Source organism: Labrus bergylta, chromosome 2 (genome assembly GCF_963930695.1).
Source record: "Labrus bergylta chromosome 2, fLabBer1.1, whole genome shotgun sequence".
Lineage (NCBI taxonomy): Eukaryota > Metazoa > Chordata > Actinopteri > Labriformes > Labridae > Labrus > Labrus bergylta.
This window is the reverse complement of record NC_089196.1, coordinates 8,223,980-8,239,620: the sequence shown is the minus strand read 5'-3', so window position 1 is coordinate 8,239,620 and position 15,641 is coordinate 8,223,980. Positions and strand designations below refer to the sequence as shown.

Sequence of the window (15,641 nt, the reverse complement as noted above, 5' to 3'; positions counted from 1 at the left end):
CGGATGTTATTTCGGCAGCTAGCATCATCTGCTAAGAAAACGGTGTTTTTAAAGGGAAACCAAGGTTGTTGAGGTCTGAGGTGGCTTAGCGGGTTGAAGGTAGGTGTAGTCTCATTGTTGTGCACTAACTGTCTGAGCACTGTGGCTTTTCTTCACCTCTAAACGTCGGTTGTTTAACAGCGTATCACTTAGGTTAGCGGAAATCAAGACGTGGGTAAGTGTCAAGTCAAGACCGCGGGGAAAGTGGGAGCTAACCAGCTAGCTCGGCTGAAGCTAACGCAGCTAACGGGGACCGTGTCCCGGTCTCCCGGTCCCGGAGTGATGTCGCTCCGTTTGTGGGGCTGCTATAGCGTGGATTACATTATACATGCAATTCGGGTTTTACAATAAAACACATTGTCACAGTGGAATCTAGTTTTGCAGGTACAATGGTGAGTATCGTATGAGTGGCAGCGGGGGGTGGTCGTGTTATGGCCCCCTGTACATGAACACAGAGACTGCTTTTGAGGAAGTCAGAGTTGAACCTTCTTCTGAGAGACTGATTTATATTTAAATAAATCTTATAGTCGGTCTACGAGGTGGTAAATGGTGTTACACTGGAACCTTTTTAGTAACTCATTATTTGATCTCCTCTTTAAAGTGTGCTGTAATGTTTGCATTTGTTTGAACATCATGAATCAAATATATTTCAGGTCATTGTGCTTATTATATAAACAGAAGAAGTTTGACTTGTCATGTCTGCAGCAGTTTGAAAAAAGAGAAATACAACACAAGACTTCCTTTATAGGTGGGAAGTTAACCTTTTGGTGACTGACAAAAAAAACACACAATGTGGAAACTCTAATAACGCAGTCCTCTAAAGTTATTTATTCTCCTGTTATGTCGTTTTGATGTGAAGTTTCTTCATTCGAGGTCACTTAAGATCAACACTGTTCTGTTGAAATGCTCTCTGATGCTTTCACTGGAGACAGTAAATAGCCTACTGGTTTTCTCTCTTACTTAAATCCAGACTGATGACTCCCACAGCTGAAAACAGATCTGACCATAATTGTAGCTTTTACTGTCAGTGGTTTTGTAAACCATAATGCATGCTTAACAATGCACATTGTTTATATGAGACCCTAAAGGGACTGTGTTGGGTTGGAAAGGGGGGCTTTGGTGACATTTTCACACCTCCCTCTTTTGCTCCAGATCAGTGATATTCAATCTGACGCTCTCCAGCCACATGTGGCTCATTCGGGACTAGTTGTGGATCTTTTAGGTCCTACTTGGAGAAAAAAAATCCAAAGTAATTATTTAAAAAAGGGAAACATTGGCAGCAGAAATTATTCTTTGCAAGTCGTGTCACATATTTTAGGAAAGAAAGAGGGTTTTTTTTCAGTGTGGCTCTTGCAGAAATGTTTTTTGGTCAATGTGGCTCTTGAGTCTAACAAGGCTGAGTACCACTGCTCCAGATGGTTATTTGTCTGCAACGTGATGCAGACAATGATGATTGGCTGTTTTGTTTTACTTGTCTTTCTGCAGACATGTTTTGATGTTTTCTTGTATGTCCCCTTCTTGCTTTGATTTGCAAGCTTTACCATCTGGTTTCAACATTGTAAAATAACCTTAACTTACAGTCAGTATTTTGGCCTTTGCTCAGTGTGCCACAATTTAAAGTGCTTCATGAGCCTCTGCAAACACTCAACTGCTGACAGTATACGTTCTGAAGAGGGTACAACTACCATGTACACCGAACCATGTGAGGAAAAATGGCAACACTCAAACGCTGAGAGCAGGCGAGCTACAAGGATGTGTGCAGCAAAGCTGTGTGTGAACGTACCCTTTTGTATCCCTATTATTTGCTTATTATGGAGAAGACCATAGTTCAGGGAAAGCTGTAAAGTCCAGGTTAAAATGATTTATTAACTCTAGAGAAAAGGAGGCTAATAACGCAACAGAAGAATTCTATTTTTATACAATGACAATAAAGAGTCTATCTTATGGGCCCAAGTGTTTGGCCAGCAGCATTGTCCAAACAAAAACTGATCAACAAAAGCTGTTGAAGTTCTGACAAATGTTATGATAAGTGCAAGCTGTGTTTTTTATTGATGTCCACACAGATGGAAGAGCTTGTGTGGCAGAAGGAGGGTGGGAGATTTTATCCTAAAGTGAGGTTAACCTTTAACCAAACAAGACCCTCTTCTTATATAGCCATATGTTGCTATCAATAAATCTATGAATTAATGAACTTGACAAGGAGACTAACACGGATCAGCAGAAGTCAAAGTTTATAGCATATAAGTCTAAATGTTTATAACGCTGCCTTAACTGTTAAGTTTGACCTTTCTTTGGGAACAAGAGCTCCTTTTAATTTGGATTAGCTCAAGACAAGTTCACCTTAGTCCACTGTATATTCCCTCTGAGCAAAGGACATACTTGTAACTGTACACTGTGTAAAGTGATGCAGCCTGTGTTGTTGCTACACCCTTCCCTCCAACACAGAGCTGACCAAATCCTGGCTCTTTCACGAGGGTACACGTTGTCCTGACAATTCTTAATCTCATTTATCTTGCAAGTAAATTATCTCCAGGATGTGTTTGTCTTGTGTGTTCCAGGGCTTGTGTAAACAGTTTTGTCCCTTTTTAAAAAAAATAAAAGCCACAATAAAAAATGGACAGGATGAAATAGCAGACAGGCTGATTCATCTCAGCCATTTTCAGCCAACAGCAGGTAACTTTTTTTAATTATGCTGAGTCAGAAAGCAAACTTTTATATTATTTACACAATTTCATGCAAGTATTTAACATCATCTTGTTCATTGATGTATGTTTTTAAGTCTTGGATATTGGCCCCAAAACTTGCACAATACTCAAAAAAGATCAAGATATACTTTATTCATCATAGAAAACATAGAGCATTTCATGTAACAATTCTACATGTACATGTAAAAACACCTTCTTGCAGCAGTAACATTGGTGTATTGCACAGCCCCTTGGCACATCCTACATTACCTGTTATTCAGAATATTAACAGACTTTGTCAAAAATGAATGTTTGTAGCAGTTCAGCCTGGTCTGAGGGGACCCTGAATCCTCTTCCAGAGGGTAAAAGCTGAAACTCAGAGTTAAGAATGTGGGTAGGATTACACTATTTGCTGTGCCTGTCTAACAACAGACTGCTCATAGAGTGTTTGGAGAGATCGATGTTTTTTAACACCCATCATTTTAGAAGCAGTCTGCACAAGACGAGTTATCTGTGATTATAACTGAACAGACAAGTGATCGTACCAGGCTGTTATTCCGTATTTGATCATGCTTTCACAAACATTGCAGCACACAGGTGTACTTCCTGGTTATGCACGGAGGTGAAATTCTACACGTTTCCACTCAGCCTGTACATTAAAGTTGGAATAATGTCACTGATTATTTAAGTACAACATTTTTTCTAGGCCAGAGTTTAAGAAATGAAACATCTTTCTGAAGAGAGAGTTGGAATTTGTTTTGCAATTCAGGATGTCATTTTTCTAGCTTTCCAGGCAACACTTTTGTGATGGTGGTTAATGAGAAAATACTTTTTCAGTGCCGGGAAAATTTCCTCTCCAATGTAGGTCATGCTTTTATCACTTAAGAAACATCAGTAAACGGAGAGCATTAGTGTCATCTACAGAACTTGAGTTGATCGTAGATGCCTTTGTCTCATCCCGTATTGACTGTTGTAATGCTCTTTCCACTTCACTCAGCATGTCCGCCCTAAATCGTCTCCAGTCAATCCAGAAGCTGCTGTTCGAATACTCACCAGGTCAAACAAACGGTCTCACATCACTCCCATACTGAAATCTCTGCACTGGCTCCCTGTGGCTTAAAGGATTACGTTTTAAATTCTCACCCTCACTTTTAGAGCTCTTCACGGTCAGGCCTCAGAATATTTGACAGAACTCATTCACCCGTATTCACCGACCCGTTAGCTAAGGTCCAACACCCTACACCTGCTGCCTGTCCCACAGACACATTTTAGGACTTGTGGTGAGCGTGTGTTTGAGGCCATAGCACCAATCCTTTAGAATTACCTGCCCATCTTATGTTCTTCTGACTCTGTTGAGTCTTTCCTAAAGCAGCTAAAATTATTTTGTTTCGACAGGCCTAGGGTAATCATGTCCACCCAGTCTACCTGTTGATCTATGTTTTACTGTGCTAACTGTTGTTCCTGGTGATAGCAGGATTTCATAATGTCGGTCCATGAACAACTCGTTTGTTCCTGTTTTTATTACCTTTGTGTTGTTTTTAAATGATGTAAACCACTTTGGGACCTTTGTCTGTGAAACGTGCTATATAAATAAACTTTACTTATCCAGCAGTCCAATAATAGGCCTTTTCCACTAAGTACAACCATCACCAGTTCAACACTTTGATTTGACTTTTGAGCTCAAGAAAAGAAAGTCACAGTGATGACAAGCCATTTCCTACATGTTTATTCCTAGTATACTGTCACCAGGTACAGTATGGATGTGCACGTCAGCTGGCTGTCACCTTCATTCTTTGCGTTTGGTCTTTGTTACTTCATGTTCTTAAAGTAAGCATCGTGTCAAAACTGGATCCACCAACATGCCATACTGTTTGCATCTTAAGTGATTTAACATCAAATAAAAAAATGTACTTAAAGTTTTATAAATTCTTTTTTTTTTTTTCAGGTTGCTGCTGGTTGCAGGGCCCTGTGGAGCAGAAGAGCTGTGCCATTCCCCCTATTTTTCCCCTTGTGTGTTTCCCTGTGTGTTAGTGACCCCGCACCCCCACCCACCCTCCACCTGATCCCTCCTGTCGTGTTGCCCTTCCTGCCCGAAGCCCCCCTCTCACCCCATGCTTGGGACAAAGCCAGCTCACTGCCAGCCCAATGACTGCCTGGATCGTCCTGCCTGTCAGCCTGTCTGCCTTCTCCATCACAGGAATATGGATAGTGTGAGTTAGAGATTGTGTGTGACAAGTAAACATAATGTGATGGGTCAACAAAGCAGATTTAAAGAGGTTTGTAAATGGGCATCACAAACTATTTGCATGATGAAATTTGCAAACAGGATTGTGTTCATGTGCAAAAATACAACTAGAGATGTCTACTATGACAATCAATTATATATTTAAAAAAATAGACAGCCTTAATTGTCACTATACAATACAACAGAAAAGCATACAGGTATCCACAGCAACAACCAACTTGCATTTATCTCATTTAGTGAATATAATTTTTAGTATTCTACTCAAGCCCAGTTCAATCTTCTCTCTTGTTAACTTGTGTCATCAGTATTCAGAGTCCCCTGTTCAACCATGTCTTGCTTTAATCATGGTGTGTTCTTCACCCCACAGGTACGCCATGGCTGTGATGAATCACCACGTTTGTCCTGTGGAGAACTGGTGAGTTATTTTCCTCTTTTTTTTTATCAGATGATATGGGCTTAACACTCTAGTGACCCTCATTTAATTATATGATATCTGAACACTTCCAAAGTTGCCAAAAGGGAATGAACTGAACTCATCGTGTCACTGTCTCAGGTCTTACAATGTAACGTGCACAGAGGAGCTGCCCCGACCAGGCTTCCCAAAGACATGCTGCACCATCCAGGACATCCCCCTCATCAGGTCTCTTGTTCTACTTCTCCCCCTATCTGCACGTCCAGGCTTTTTTTTTCAACAATTTAGTGTCAGCATAGGCTCAGAGGCATGAATTAGCACCTTGTTATGTTGTGGCTCTGTGACAGTCATTAACCCACGCGTTGCATAAATTGCATTTGTTTAATCTGCTAATAAGCCTCTAACCATGGGCAAGTACAAAAGCCCTCTTGTAAAAAGGCATCATGAGGCTTGTAGGCTTTTCTGCACTGAAGGTAGACGAGAGTGCCCGTCAAAATGTAAACACTACAGGGTTAGGGTCAAAGTTCCTTTACATTCTTGAATTAGGAAATGTAGTTACATATGTCTCAAAAGTGGCTTTGTTATTGTTCTACATGGATTGGAAAACTTGTACATAAATTGTGGTCTTGCATACAGTAAGATATGTAGAATACTCAAGCTGTTTTGTCTCCATGTTTTCCAGTAAATGTGGCTCCTTCCCTCCTGAAAGTTGCCTGTTCAGCCTCATTGGCAACGTTGGAGCCTTCATGGGTAAGATCTTATTCTAACACAAAGACAGCTAGATACCTTAAAACACACTCCACAACACAGAACGACACGACTAAACTTAACTTTTAGTGAGCTCTTGATCGCTACTCGTCATGAAGCTGTCTGTTTATGAGTTGCTGGGATGCTGCTCAGCATTATTTTGTTTGGATACCATTATCTCCCTCCGTTATTACCTTTTCCAATGCCTGTTGGAAGCATTTCCATCTTAAGAGAGAAGGTCGATGCCTCTTTTCTCTGGCTGACTAGAGGTCAGCCGGTCTCCCTTCTGTTGAAAGATAATTGGACTGATCCTATTGTCAGACTTTTGGAGACTTCACCATTAACTTAAAGATAATGTCATCAACTTGTCTTGATGAGGATAAGGAGAGGTGACATCATAGTTATATTAGACAAGTTATACCTTTTTTCTTTTAACCCTCAAATAATTTATCTTAATCATGTAGTGTTTATTATGATGTGTGCTGCTGCCCTATTGGCCAGGTCACCCTTTTGAAAGAGATCTTTATTGCAATGGGTTAATTACCTGGTTAAATAATGGTTAAATAAAAAAAATAATGTCTTTATAAATGTCATAAAATCTGATAAGATTTGAAGTTAGAGGCATTTAAATCTGTACATGCATGAAAACTGTTGCTGTAAAAAAAAAAAAATTTAAAGTTGATACTTTTTTAAAAAACTCTCTCTGACGGTTGAGTGTTACTCTCTTAAAGTATTCATTTTATTATCTATCCCCTTAGTAACCATTGACGACACACAACCAGATATTGTATGAAAAATATGAAGCTGCTTGAAGTCTATATCCATCGTAGCTTAGCATAAAAACTAGCTACATCCACCCTGGCTGTATCAAACTGTTAAAGTTTTCCTACTAGTTTTCTGAAGCTCATTGATAAAAAAAGATTGTTATACAGGAAATGCTGACTGTAACTTTAGCTCGACCAGTGACTTAAAGAGTCTTGACTCTTGACATGTCTGCAAGGTTGCTAGGCAACCATTGAAGACTCATGACAGGTTCTATGTGCCAAAGGAGTTTAACTACACCCACTGTATGAATTTAAGAGTGGTGGAAAACTTCTTATCTATCTCTCAGTAAGGAAGGTATATTTCCCAAATAAGGAACTATGCCTTACATATGTGCATATTTGATATCCACAAAATGAAGTTTGCTGAATATCCATTATTCTGCATGAGGTGTCTGTCTGCTCCCTTTGTGTGTTTTATTAATCCTCCATGGAGCCTACAGACGTCAGCCGCTAGCCTTGAAGAGAAACAGAGGGGCCTGAAATAGCCTGTGCTCTCTAATCAATAATGAATGCAGCTTTCCTTCCACTTCCCCCCTCTGTCCTCTCCTCCTGTATGTACCCTCCATGACCCTCCTCCTCCCCCTGCCTTGTTTATTACCACTCAGCTCACCCTTGCATTATGTCTAAACTTAATTTCTGTCCTTAAGTCCTTGTTTTCTCAGCGTCTTTCTTTCTGTTTGTCCCCAACTTGTGTATAAGCTGTCAGGATGCTTTAACTGGTGGTTAGTAATGTTAAACTATTTTTACTGTTTAATTGCCATGGTGTTGGTACTGTAACAGGCACAAAATTGCACGATTATATGTAACCAGGAACGGAAGCAGTAAAAAAAAACAAAAAAAAAAACCCTATAAAACACTCAAAAGAGTGTAATGTCAGCAGGATGGCTGAAGTCACATGACACGTCACCAGCTACAGATAAAAACTAGCAAGAATGTTTAAACAACTATTTTGAATCTAACAACTGAAAGAGAAAAATGTCTGCAAAAACTTAAGATTTCTGATTTCCCCATTCAGTATTGAAACAGAAAGATAGATATATCAATAGCTGCAACCTTAGTGTTCACTCAACCTCCTGTGTCCTGCAGTGGTGATGGTGTGCCTTCTGCGCTACGCCCAGGTCATCGAACACAGCCATCGATGTTGGGTGAACACCAGCGCTCTGGTGTCCGGCTGCACCAACGCTGTGGGTCTGGTCATGGTGGGAAACTTCCAGGTAACATCTGTTAACACAAACACTCTTGATTATGATATTGGAAACTCTCTCTTGTTTCTTTTTTTTACTTCAGTGGATTCAAAACGAACTCGTCTGACTGAAGCGTCTGTTTTGCAGGTTGATCACGCCAAATCTCTCCATTACGTTGGTGCTGGGGTGGCATTTCCAGCAGGGCTGCTGTTTGTGTGCCTGCAGTGTGTGCTCACCTACCGGGTGGCAGTGACCGCCCTTGACTACTGGATGGCCCACTTCCGAGTTGCTCTGGCACTGGGTGCCATGATCTCCCTCGTCCTCAGTATCCTTTACTTACTACCCCCTTTGTTGTGCAGAGACAGAAGCTTTGTGCTTTTGTTCTTTGTTCTTTGTCTTCTAGCCGCTCAAGGTTTGTTTTGATCAAATACGTCATCATTTTAATTACCTTTCACTATTTGGCCTTTTACATGAGGCCTTTTACATTTTTTAATGCGGTATAATATAAAACACAGGTGTGACTTACAGTCTTAATAATGGCTGCCTCACTTTTACGTCGCCTAATTTAGTGTCCTTATTCTAGGCCATTGTTACGCTTTTCTGTTTTATTTGAAACGCCCAAATATCTACTGTAAAAAAGCTCTATATGACTTAAGTCAAATCATTAAATCCCAGTCAGAGCAGGAGATGTCAAGGTTAATCATTACATGTAGATCAAACCAGTGAGGCTGCTGGTTTTCCTCTCCTTATCCCTCTGCTATCCTTGACGCACATCTGTTCACATCAACATGTTGGTCCTTCAACCTTGAGACAGAACATCAAGTCCATAATAACATATGTCTGTGCTCACTTTCTCTCCCCCTCTTTACTCGTTTTATTCCGGCCTCTCTTCCTCACCTGCCTCTTCATAATGTCCTGCCAGAAACACGACAGTCTGACGGGGTTGGAAACTGTCAGCCACTTTGATTCCTCTGAGAAAATAACAGTCTGTTTTCCAATCAGCAGAGGACTCTTCATGAGCAATGTTCACTACCACGACTATAATGTTCTCCTATCAGGAGGCAGTTAGTGGGTTCATGTGTTTCCTCCACCACTCATTAATTTAGTTCTTTTTGTCATCTCATTGTCTGTTTGGAGACAGAGATTAAAATCTATCCATTTTAATGATCCCACAAGAACAGCCAATCCCCTGTGAATATACAGTTACACATTCATTGACTACATGCTATTTTTAATTTCATCTTTTTAATGGACAAAGCCAAAGTTGTTTATATTCATCCCTGATCATGTTGTGAATTCACATCTGGGCCCCTGAGGTTAAGCTGCTTGTCACATATCTCATGTCATTATTTAAGGAATTTGCTTCAGGCTATAACCACGTTTTATTCTCTTTTTCAAATGAAGTTAAAAAACAAAAAGGAGCTCTGTTTGTTGAGATGTTTGTCCTCCTTAACTTCTCCTCCCCCAAGGTGGCATCTTCTTCATCCACGAGAGCTTCGTCCTGCAGCACGTCGCTGCCATCTGCGAGTGGGTCTTCACCGTGGACATCCTGGTCTTCTACGGCACCTTCACCTACGAGTTCGGCACCGTCACCAGTGAAACCATAATGACCTGCTTGCAGCAGAGCCACCACCTCGGCTCGGGGGTCATCATCGGCCCCAGGGCGCGGGGCTCGGCGATGGGCAGTGCGACCAAGGGCCTCAAATCCCCCGGGGGAAGCAGCACATCCACACATCTCAACTGTACCCCTGAGAGCATAGCCATGTTGTAGCTCTGCAGCAGCCCCACGTCTCCCTGCAGAGGGGCTTCAGGGGCTTCCCTCGGACGGAGAGACGGCAGAGGCAGCATGTGGAGAGAGAAAGAAGTTCTTGTATCTTTATCCATCGAACCAACACCAATCTATAACACTATCTTCTATTTTTATTCCAAACATTGGTGAAAGCCCCCTACAGTCAAAGTCACCGTCTCTGCAGCGATGTTGACAGGAGGGCTGAATGTGTGGAGCCAGTCTGAGTACTGGAACCATGAATGTTTTCCAAGATGGCTGTTTATTGGGCAGTTCTTCACTAGAGTAGTTCTTTTATAAATGTGCATCACCAGTATGCCCACAAAGTCCCCCCCCCCCTCCTCCGACACTCTCATGATCGACCCGATGCTTTGTGGCCCACCTGTTCTGGCCTTTTTCATATCTCTGCACGGCACACTTTTTGAACGAGAGAAAAACAATTCATGTTTCAGTTTGCATAGTGAGTAGAAAATATTGAATGTTTGAGAAGTGACTATTCAACAGTTATGTATGTATGTTTGCCAGGCTTTAAGCACATGGCCTTTTTATTCAATTGAGCCCAAATTATCCAGAAACAAATCATTTCTGCTGGCTGTTTAATTTGGCTGCACAGACAAATTACGATGGTATTTAACACAAATATTTACACGCGTTTCATGAGCCATTTTCATTCTTGAGGTCACAATCCATTATACTGACACAAGAGAGCAGAAAGGCTGCTCAAAATGTTATCGACCTGTTCGACTGTAAAATGCAAACATCAAGTGCATCACAATCACATTTGAAGTGAGAGTCTGTGAAGTCCTATCATGACTTTCTCCAAAAGATGCTCCTTTGATTACTGTCTTTTCACATTTCATGCTACCTTACCTTCATTCATGTCCGGTGCAATAATTAACATCAATCACCTGATGATTCGAGCTCCCTGGGAGGGAAATATGCCTTTTTTCAGTGAGTTGGAGTTGAACACAGGGATTTTGTTTTTTAAGAAGTGACAAAGATATTTGAAGTGACCTACAGCTTATAGAAAAACTCAAATCTGACAATATTACAGACCTTGTGTACACACTGATTTAATTCCAGGCTGGACCGCTGGAAGCCTTATTTGAGTTTTAAGAATCTTTTTTTGTTAAATATAATGTTATGTGAAGCCTTTTTAGTTGTTTTAGGGGGCGTTTTGTCTGCAGGAGAGACCTGAGAGGTGAATATGGTGCCTGTTGAATTCGTGCCATAAACCTCATGGTGTCAGAAAAGTGTTACAGATACTGCTAAAGGTTTATTTGATAATGAGGTTTTGTTTTTATTTCCTGTTGCTATTTTCTCCTGAAGTGATAACCACATTTGCAGACTGCCACAAACAAGCACTGCTCAAAGTAAAACTGACAAATGCCAACACGTTCACGTTACACAGATTACGCTTCTGTTCAGGTTTGTCTATTGAACTGTTTGAGAGGTTTGCTTTATTACCCACAAATACACTCACAGCGCTCTGTCATCTGTGTAGTGTTGATCCATCTTTGAACAGTCTAACCACTGGATGCCAGCAATATGTGTTTTGAAAAAGGTCACATCACCTACCTCTTTATCTTTTGTGGGTCTGATGTTTTGAGGATTAAGTTTGAGTTCCAGCACGCTTTCCATCTTACAATGGTTTTAAGAAGAGTATTTCATGTGTCGGTGTTTCAGCAGTCTTACAAAGATCGGTTAGTCAGGAGCTGCTGTTATAAAAGATGTGTAATCATGTTTCAGGTCACTTTTCTTTCCTTTTGTGCAAATGTTTTATCTACCTTTTTCTTTCTGGGACTGCAGCAATTCTGATCCTGCCAAAAACAAAGAGTGGAATCCACTGGAGTGTTGTTGGTTTTCTGTCTGTCAGCAGTAGGTGTATGAATCCGTATGAGTGCACTGTTTTAGCCTTATCCCTTCTCCTGTGACAGGGGAACAGTTCCTTTTTTTGTTTTCTATGATTTTTGTGTTCAGCTGTAGCCTATTTCACCAAACTGTAATTATGTCACAAGAAGTGACTACAACCGGCAGCTTGTATGACCCTCACATCAGGGTTTGGATCTATTCTGTAACGGCATCTACTTCATAACACCATGCTCACAGGCCAAACGTTCAAGGTGTTTTCTTTTTGTTCCGTCAGTATATACCACATATGGTATCTCTGTTAGTGGGAGAAAGGCTGCCTGACATGTACAAGTCTTGAACTCCAGTTACAACACAGAAACAATTATGTATTAGTCTCATTTCCTGGTTTGAAAAAAATCTGTAAGAGAATTGTTACGGAAGAGTCCGAGAAATCCCCCAAAAACAAGTCCACACAGATGATTTTGTTTCCTTTTATAAAGTCTGTAAATATGTATGATTTGTCTATCATTTAGGTATTTTCATTTGACAGAGATTTATATTCAAATATGAAATAAAAAAGATAAATTATTAGCAGAAGTATTGCATGGTTTGTCATTTAAGCCCAGAAATTACATTTGATTTGTAAAACAAATTTATCAGGCCGCTGCTGCATAAAACAAATGACATCATCGTATACAGAGTCAGGAAATATATGAGCACCAGCAGCCTGAAACTTTGGCTAACAGCCTAGGAGTGGTTGACCATATAAAAACAAGATCTATTTATTAGCAAGCAGATATAGAAACAATTTTCAGCAGATCAGAAGACAAATAATGGCTCACTGTAAACATGAATACAAAGAAAACGGCTGGTTAAAAATCCTGGTCAGTCTGTGCCGTGTCAGCACAGCTGCAGGTCCAATGTGAGTGTGAACAGAACGTGGAGCAGAAGCAAACATGAGGAGCTGTAATGTCATTCACAAGAATCCAAACCACTTCAGAGCAGACTGATTTAGTCACAAACTGTTCCTGCGTTTCTGCCAGAGAAGAGAAACGTCTTCCTCAAACATCAAAACATCACGGGATGAGTTGAGGGGAAATTCCAACTTCACAATTTAATCAGCATGAGGAAAAAGAGTTAAATGTTTTCTAAGGCCTCTAGAGAAGTTGTTTTTTTATACAAGAGAATCCTTCAAGCTGTGGCCTTAAAGTTATAGGACGCCTAGATTAACATCTAAACATAACTGCATGATAATAAGCGTACAAGTCAGCATGTTTGGAGTTAAAGCCATGCTTTGGAACAAAAATAAGGATAGCGCATCGTCTGCTGATTTGAACAACTCTGACAAGCACCTAGAATCTATGAAGGGAACATTTGTAATACTACAGGAATGGAGGACAAATATTATTATGACAAGAACAACTCAACATTTCCTGAGAAATACACAGAACTGAAATGTTTCAGCACATTATGTTACCTTACAAATGGAAAAAAACTAAAACATTCTCAATCGTAAAACAATTTAAACGTGACAATGAGCAAGTCGTTCTGCTGCGTTCACACCGTGTCAATGAATGGAAAAAGGAGGAAACAAGTTCAACAGGGTTACTTATCATACAAAGATCTGCTGCAAAATATTACGTAAATATATTGCATTATGAATGTGTAATACTGGGTTTTATGTACACCAATTTCTTGATAGATTTTATAAATATATTGATAGATTTTGTAGATGTCACTTGTTTAAATTCTAGTATCAAAACTACAAATGTGAAGCTGATATTGGATGTTTTTTTCCCCCCCTTCTTGAAATGACATTGTGTAGAAAATAGCAAAATGGCAGCATTATATATATCCTGAAGCTTTCTTTTATTTTGTAAAATTGTACCTAACTACAAACTTCTAGCACAGAACTGTCCCGTCATGTATACATGGCTCCATGAAGGTCTTCTAGTCGGTGCTCTGCCTGCTTCCTTCTCTCCTGCAGGACAGGAAAAGAAAATCTATTCAGCGAGAGTCTGCTGCCATATTATACGCATGTTAGAAGATGATGATCATTTGAACCATCATTCAAAGTGTAATCACACACTCACCTTGTCTTTTTTAAACTCCTCATACTCTGGATTGTCAGTCGGCAGTTCAAGTCGGCAGAGAGGACACGAGTTGGTCTATGATTGCGAAAACATTCAAAGAGAATTCTCAGTAGCTACTCAAACGTTTCCATTACATGTGCTTTACAAAGTGAACGTCTGAATTACATGTATTTAAAGGTTAACTAATCTTTACCTTGCCCAACCAGGGCAGTATACATCCTGAGTGGAAAAGGTGTTTGCAGGGCATTTCTCGAACCGTTTCTTGCTCCTCAAACTCCAGTAGACACACGGGACACTTGAGACCTTTGTCTGGGAGAACAAACAAAAAACATTTAATCCTCCAGCTATTACTAATCAAAGAAATATCTTAATTATATTATTTTCCTGCATCAGTATGTATCATATGTCTCACACTCAAATCCAAGCACAAGTAAAGAGAAAACTACCCTCCTTCAGCCGAACTACAAGTTGTTCAAGCATTGCTGTTAAAGCATGATACCTCCCTCTGTGACTGTCAGTGCCTTCCTCTATATCTGTAACAGTCTAGCTGACCAAAACACCTGAATGTGTAACATGTTAAATTCTACTGAAGGTGAAGTCTGTCACCTGCTTGCTCTGGAGAAATGACGACCAATGTGAGGGTCTGAACAGCTGCTTTGGCAGCCGGAGGAGGAAGCCGCTGGTCCCAGTCAGACAAGTCAAAGGCTCCAGAGTCAATCAGGTCCAAGCCCTGCATTAAAGACCTTTAAGGAGAGCAGCAGTCAGTCAGAGCACTCTGCATCATTTATTCATGTTAAAGCATCATAATGTGCAGGTGCTCGGCCTCACCTGGCCAGCTCGAGGAGTGCATTCTGACGGTACTGCTCCTCGGGGTTGGTGGGCTCACAGTCGTGTTCATCAAAGTAGGAGGCCATTGTTGTGCAGAAAACGTTCAAGTCCTCTTTGCATTAAAACAGCACACGGATAACTGAGGGTCACCTTTTTATCAAAAACATATTTACATTCACAGCTGATATTTAGTTTAAGATGTATTACAACAACTGTATTATTACTGATAAGAGAACAAACATCGTTTTAATGTCACTGCAGGACATTCAAATGTGTCAAACATCAGTGTACAGATGTGACTCTCAATATATTGGCTTTTTTTATTTATACAATACTACAATTTAATATAACTTCCAAAAGCTAATCTATAGTTTATCTAATAATAAAAACAACTTCATTAATATAATAAAGAAAGGATTGTTTCCACCGAACTATAAAGTTTGATCAGTAAGAAAGAATTAAACATTATTAAACATTATTAAACATTATCAAACATTAGAAACGTGACTTCTGACTGTAGTAAATGTGACATATTGTAAATGTTTGCAGTAGATAAATGTTCTGACACAAATAAGTTATTACTGACATTTGTATTGTTATTACAGAGACGTGACCAAAGCTAAAGTCTAACGTGGGTAATATTTAATAGACCTATAAGGAGAATCATTTACAAACAAATGATATTCAGACTGAGGAAAAAATACACTTACCTGAAACGTTAGCAACAAAAACAAACAAGTCATTCTTCCGGGTATGACAACAATAAACATGTGGGATTTGGCCAATCACAAAGTGGAACCACGGTACATTTCTTCTTCTTCTTTTTAAAATCCCGGAGGTTCACAAACAATAATGTGGCATTACTGCCACCATGTGGTGTGAGGCGTGTACTGCCTGTGAAAATCTATGGACTCCTCTTGATCAAAACATCTGCCTAGCGCCTTCATG

General features: G+C 40.1%; 2 protein-coding genes across 6 annotated transcripts; one reads left to right on the top strand and one right to left on the bottom strand.

Moving 5' to 3' along the window:
- LOC109982035 (transmembrane protein 150A) lies at positions 1 to 12,363 on the top strand. 3 transcript variants are annotated; one of them, XM_020631075.3, is made up of 8 exons: positions 1 to 99; positions 4,669 to 4,933; positions 5,336 to 5,383; positions 5,522 to 5,608; positions 6,063 to 6,130; positions 8,038 to 8,165; positions 8,283 to 8,460; positions 9,605 to 12,363. In XM_020631075.3, exons 2-8 carry the CDS (start codon positions 4,869 to 4,871, stop codon positions 9,904 to 9,906), a joined length of 876 nt encoding a protein of 291 aa, XP_020486731.1. In that variant the 5' UTR covers positions 1 to 99; positions 4,669 to 4,868; the 3' UTR covers positions 9,907 to 12,363. The 3 variants fall into 3 exon arrangements, with proteins under 3 accessions (XP_020486731.1, XP_029132697.1, XP_065819946.1); XM_029276864.2 differs by lacking the exon at positions 1 to 99 and adding an exon at positions 194 to 214; XM_065963874.1 differs by lacking the exon at positions 1 to 99 and adding an exon at positions 411 to 431.
- On the bottom strand, positions 12,250 to 15,503 carry rnf181 (ring finger protein 181). Of its 3 annotated transcripts, none has more exons than XM_020631076.3 (6): positions 15,404 to 15,503; positions 14,694 to 14,843; positions 14,472 to 14,608; positions 14,059 to 14,174; positions 13,866 to 13,940; positions 12,250 to 13,753 (listed from the first exon to the last, which is right to left on the bottom strand). In XM_020631076.3, the coding sequence occupies exons 2-6, from the start codon at positions 14,777 to 14,779 to the stop codon at positions 13,694 to 13,696; spliced, it is 474 nt and encodes a 157-aa protein (XP_020486732.1). In that variant the 5' UTR covers positions 14,780 to 14,843; positions 15,404 to 15,503; the 3' UTR covers positions 12,250 to 13,693. The 3 variants fall into 3 exon arrangements, with proteins under 3 accessions (XP_020486732.1, XP_020486733.1, XP_065819954.1); XM_020631077.3 differs by having other exon boundaries at positions 14,694 to 14,805; positions 15,404 to 15,490; XM_065963882.1 differs by lacking the exon at positions 15,404 to 15,503 and having other exon boundaries at positions 14,694 to 15,382.
- Positions 15,504 to 15,641: the final 138 nt, after the last annotated feature.

Bases quoted from the DNA above. Each gene is read 5' to 3' on its own strand.
- LOC109982035 (XM_020631075.3), top strand. From the start codon at position 4,869: ATGACTGCCTGGATCGTCCTGCCTGTCAGCCTGTCTGCCTTCTCCATC. The intron at 4,934-5,335 runs GTGAGTTAGAGA...TTCACCCCACAG, and splicing joins ATCACAGGAATATGGATAGT to GTACGCCATGGCTGTGATGA. The intron at 6,131-8,037 runs GTAAGATCTTAT...TGTGTCCTGCAG, and splicing joins CAACGTTGGAGCCTTCATGG to TGGTGATGGTGTGCCTTCTG.
- rnf181 (XM_020631076.3), bottom strand. From the start codon at position 14,779: ATGGCCTCCTACTTTGATGAACACGACTGTGAGCCCACCAACCCCGAG. The intron at 13,941-14,058 runs GTAAAGATTAGT...TCGCAATCATAG, and splicing joins TACTGCCCTGGTTGGGCAAG to ACCAACTCGTGTCCTCTCTG. The intron at 13,754-13,865 runs GTGAGTGTGTGA...CCTGTCCTGCAG, and splicing joins AGGAGTTTAAAAAAGACAAG to GAGAGAAGGAAGCAGGCAGA.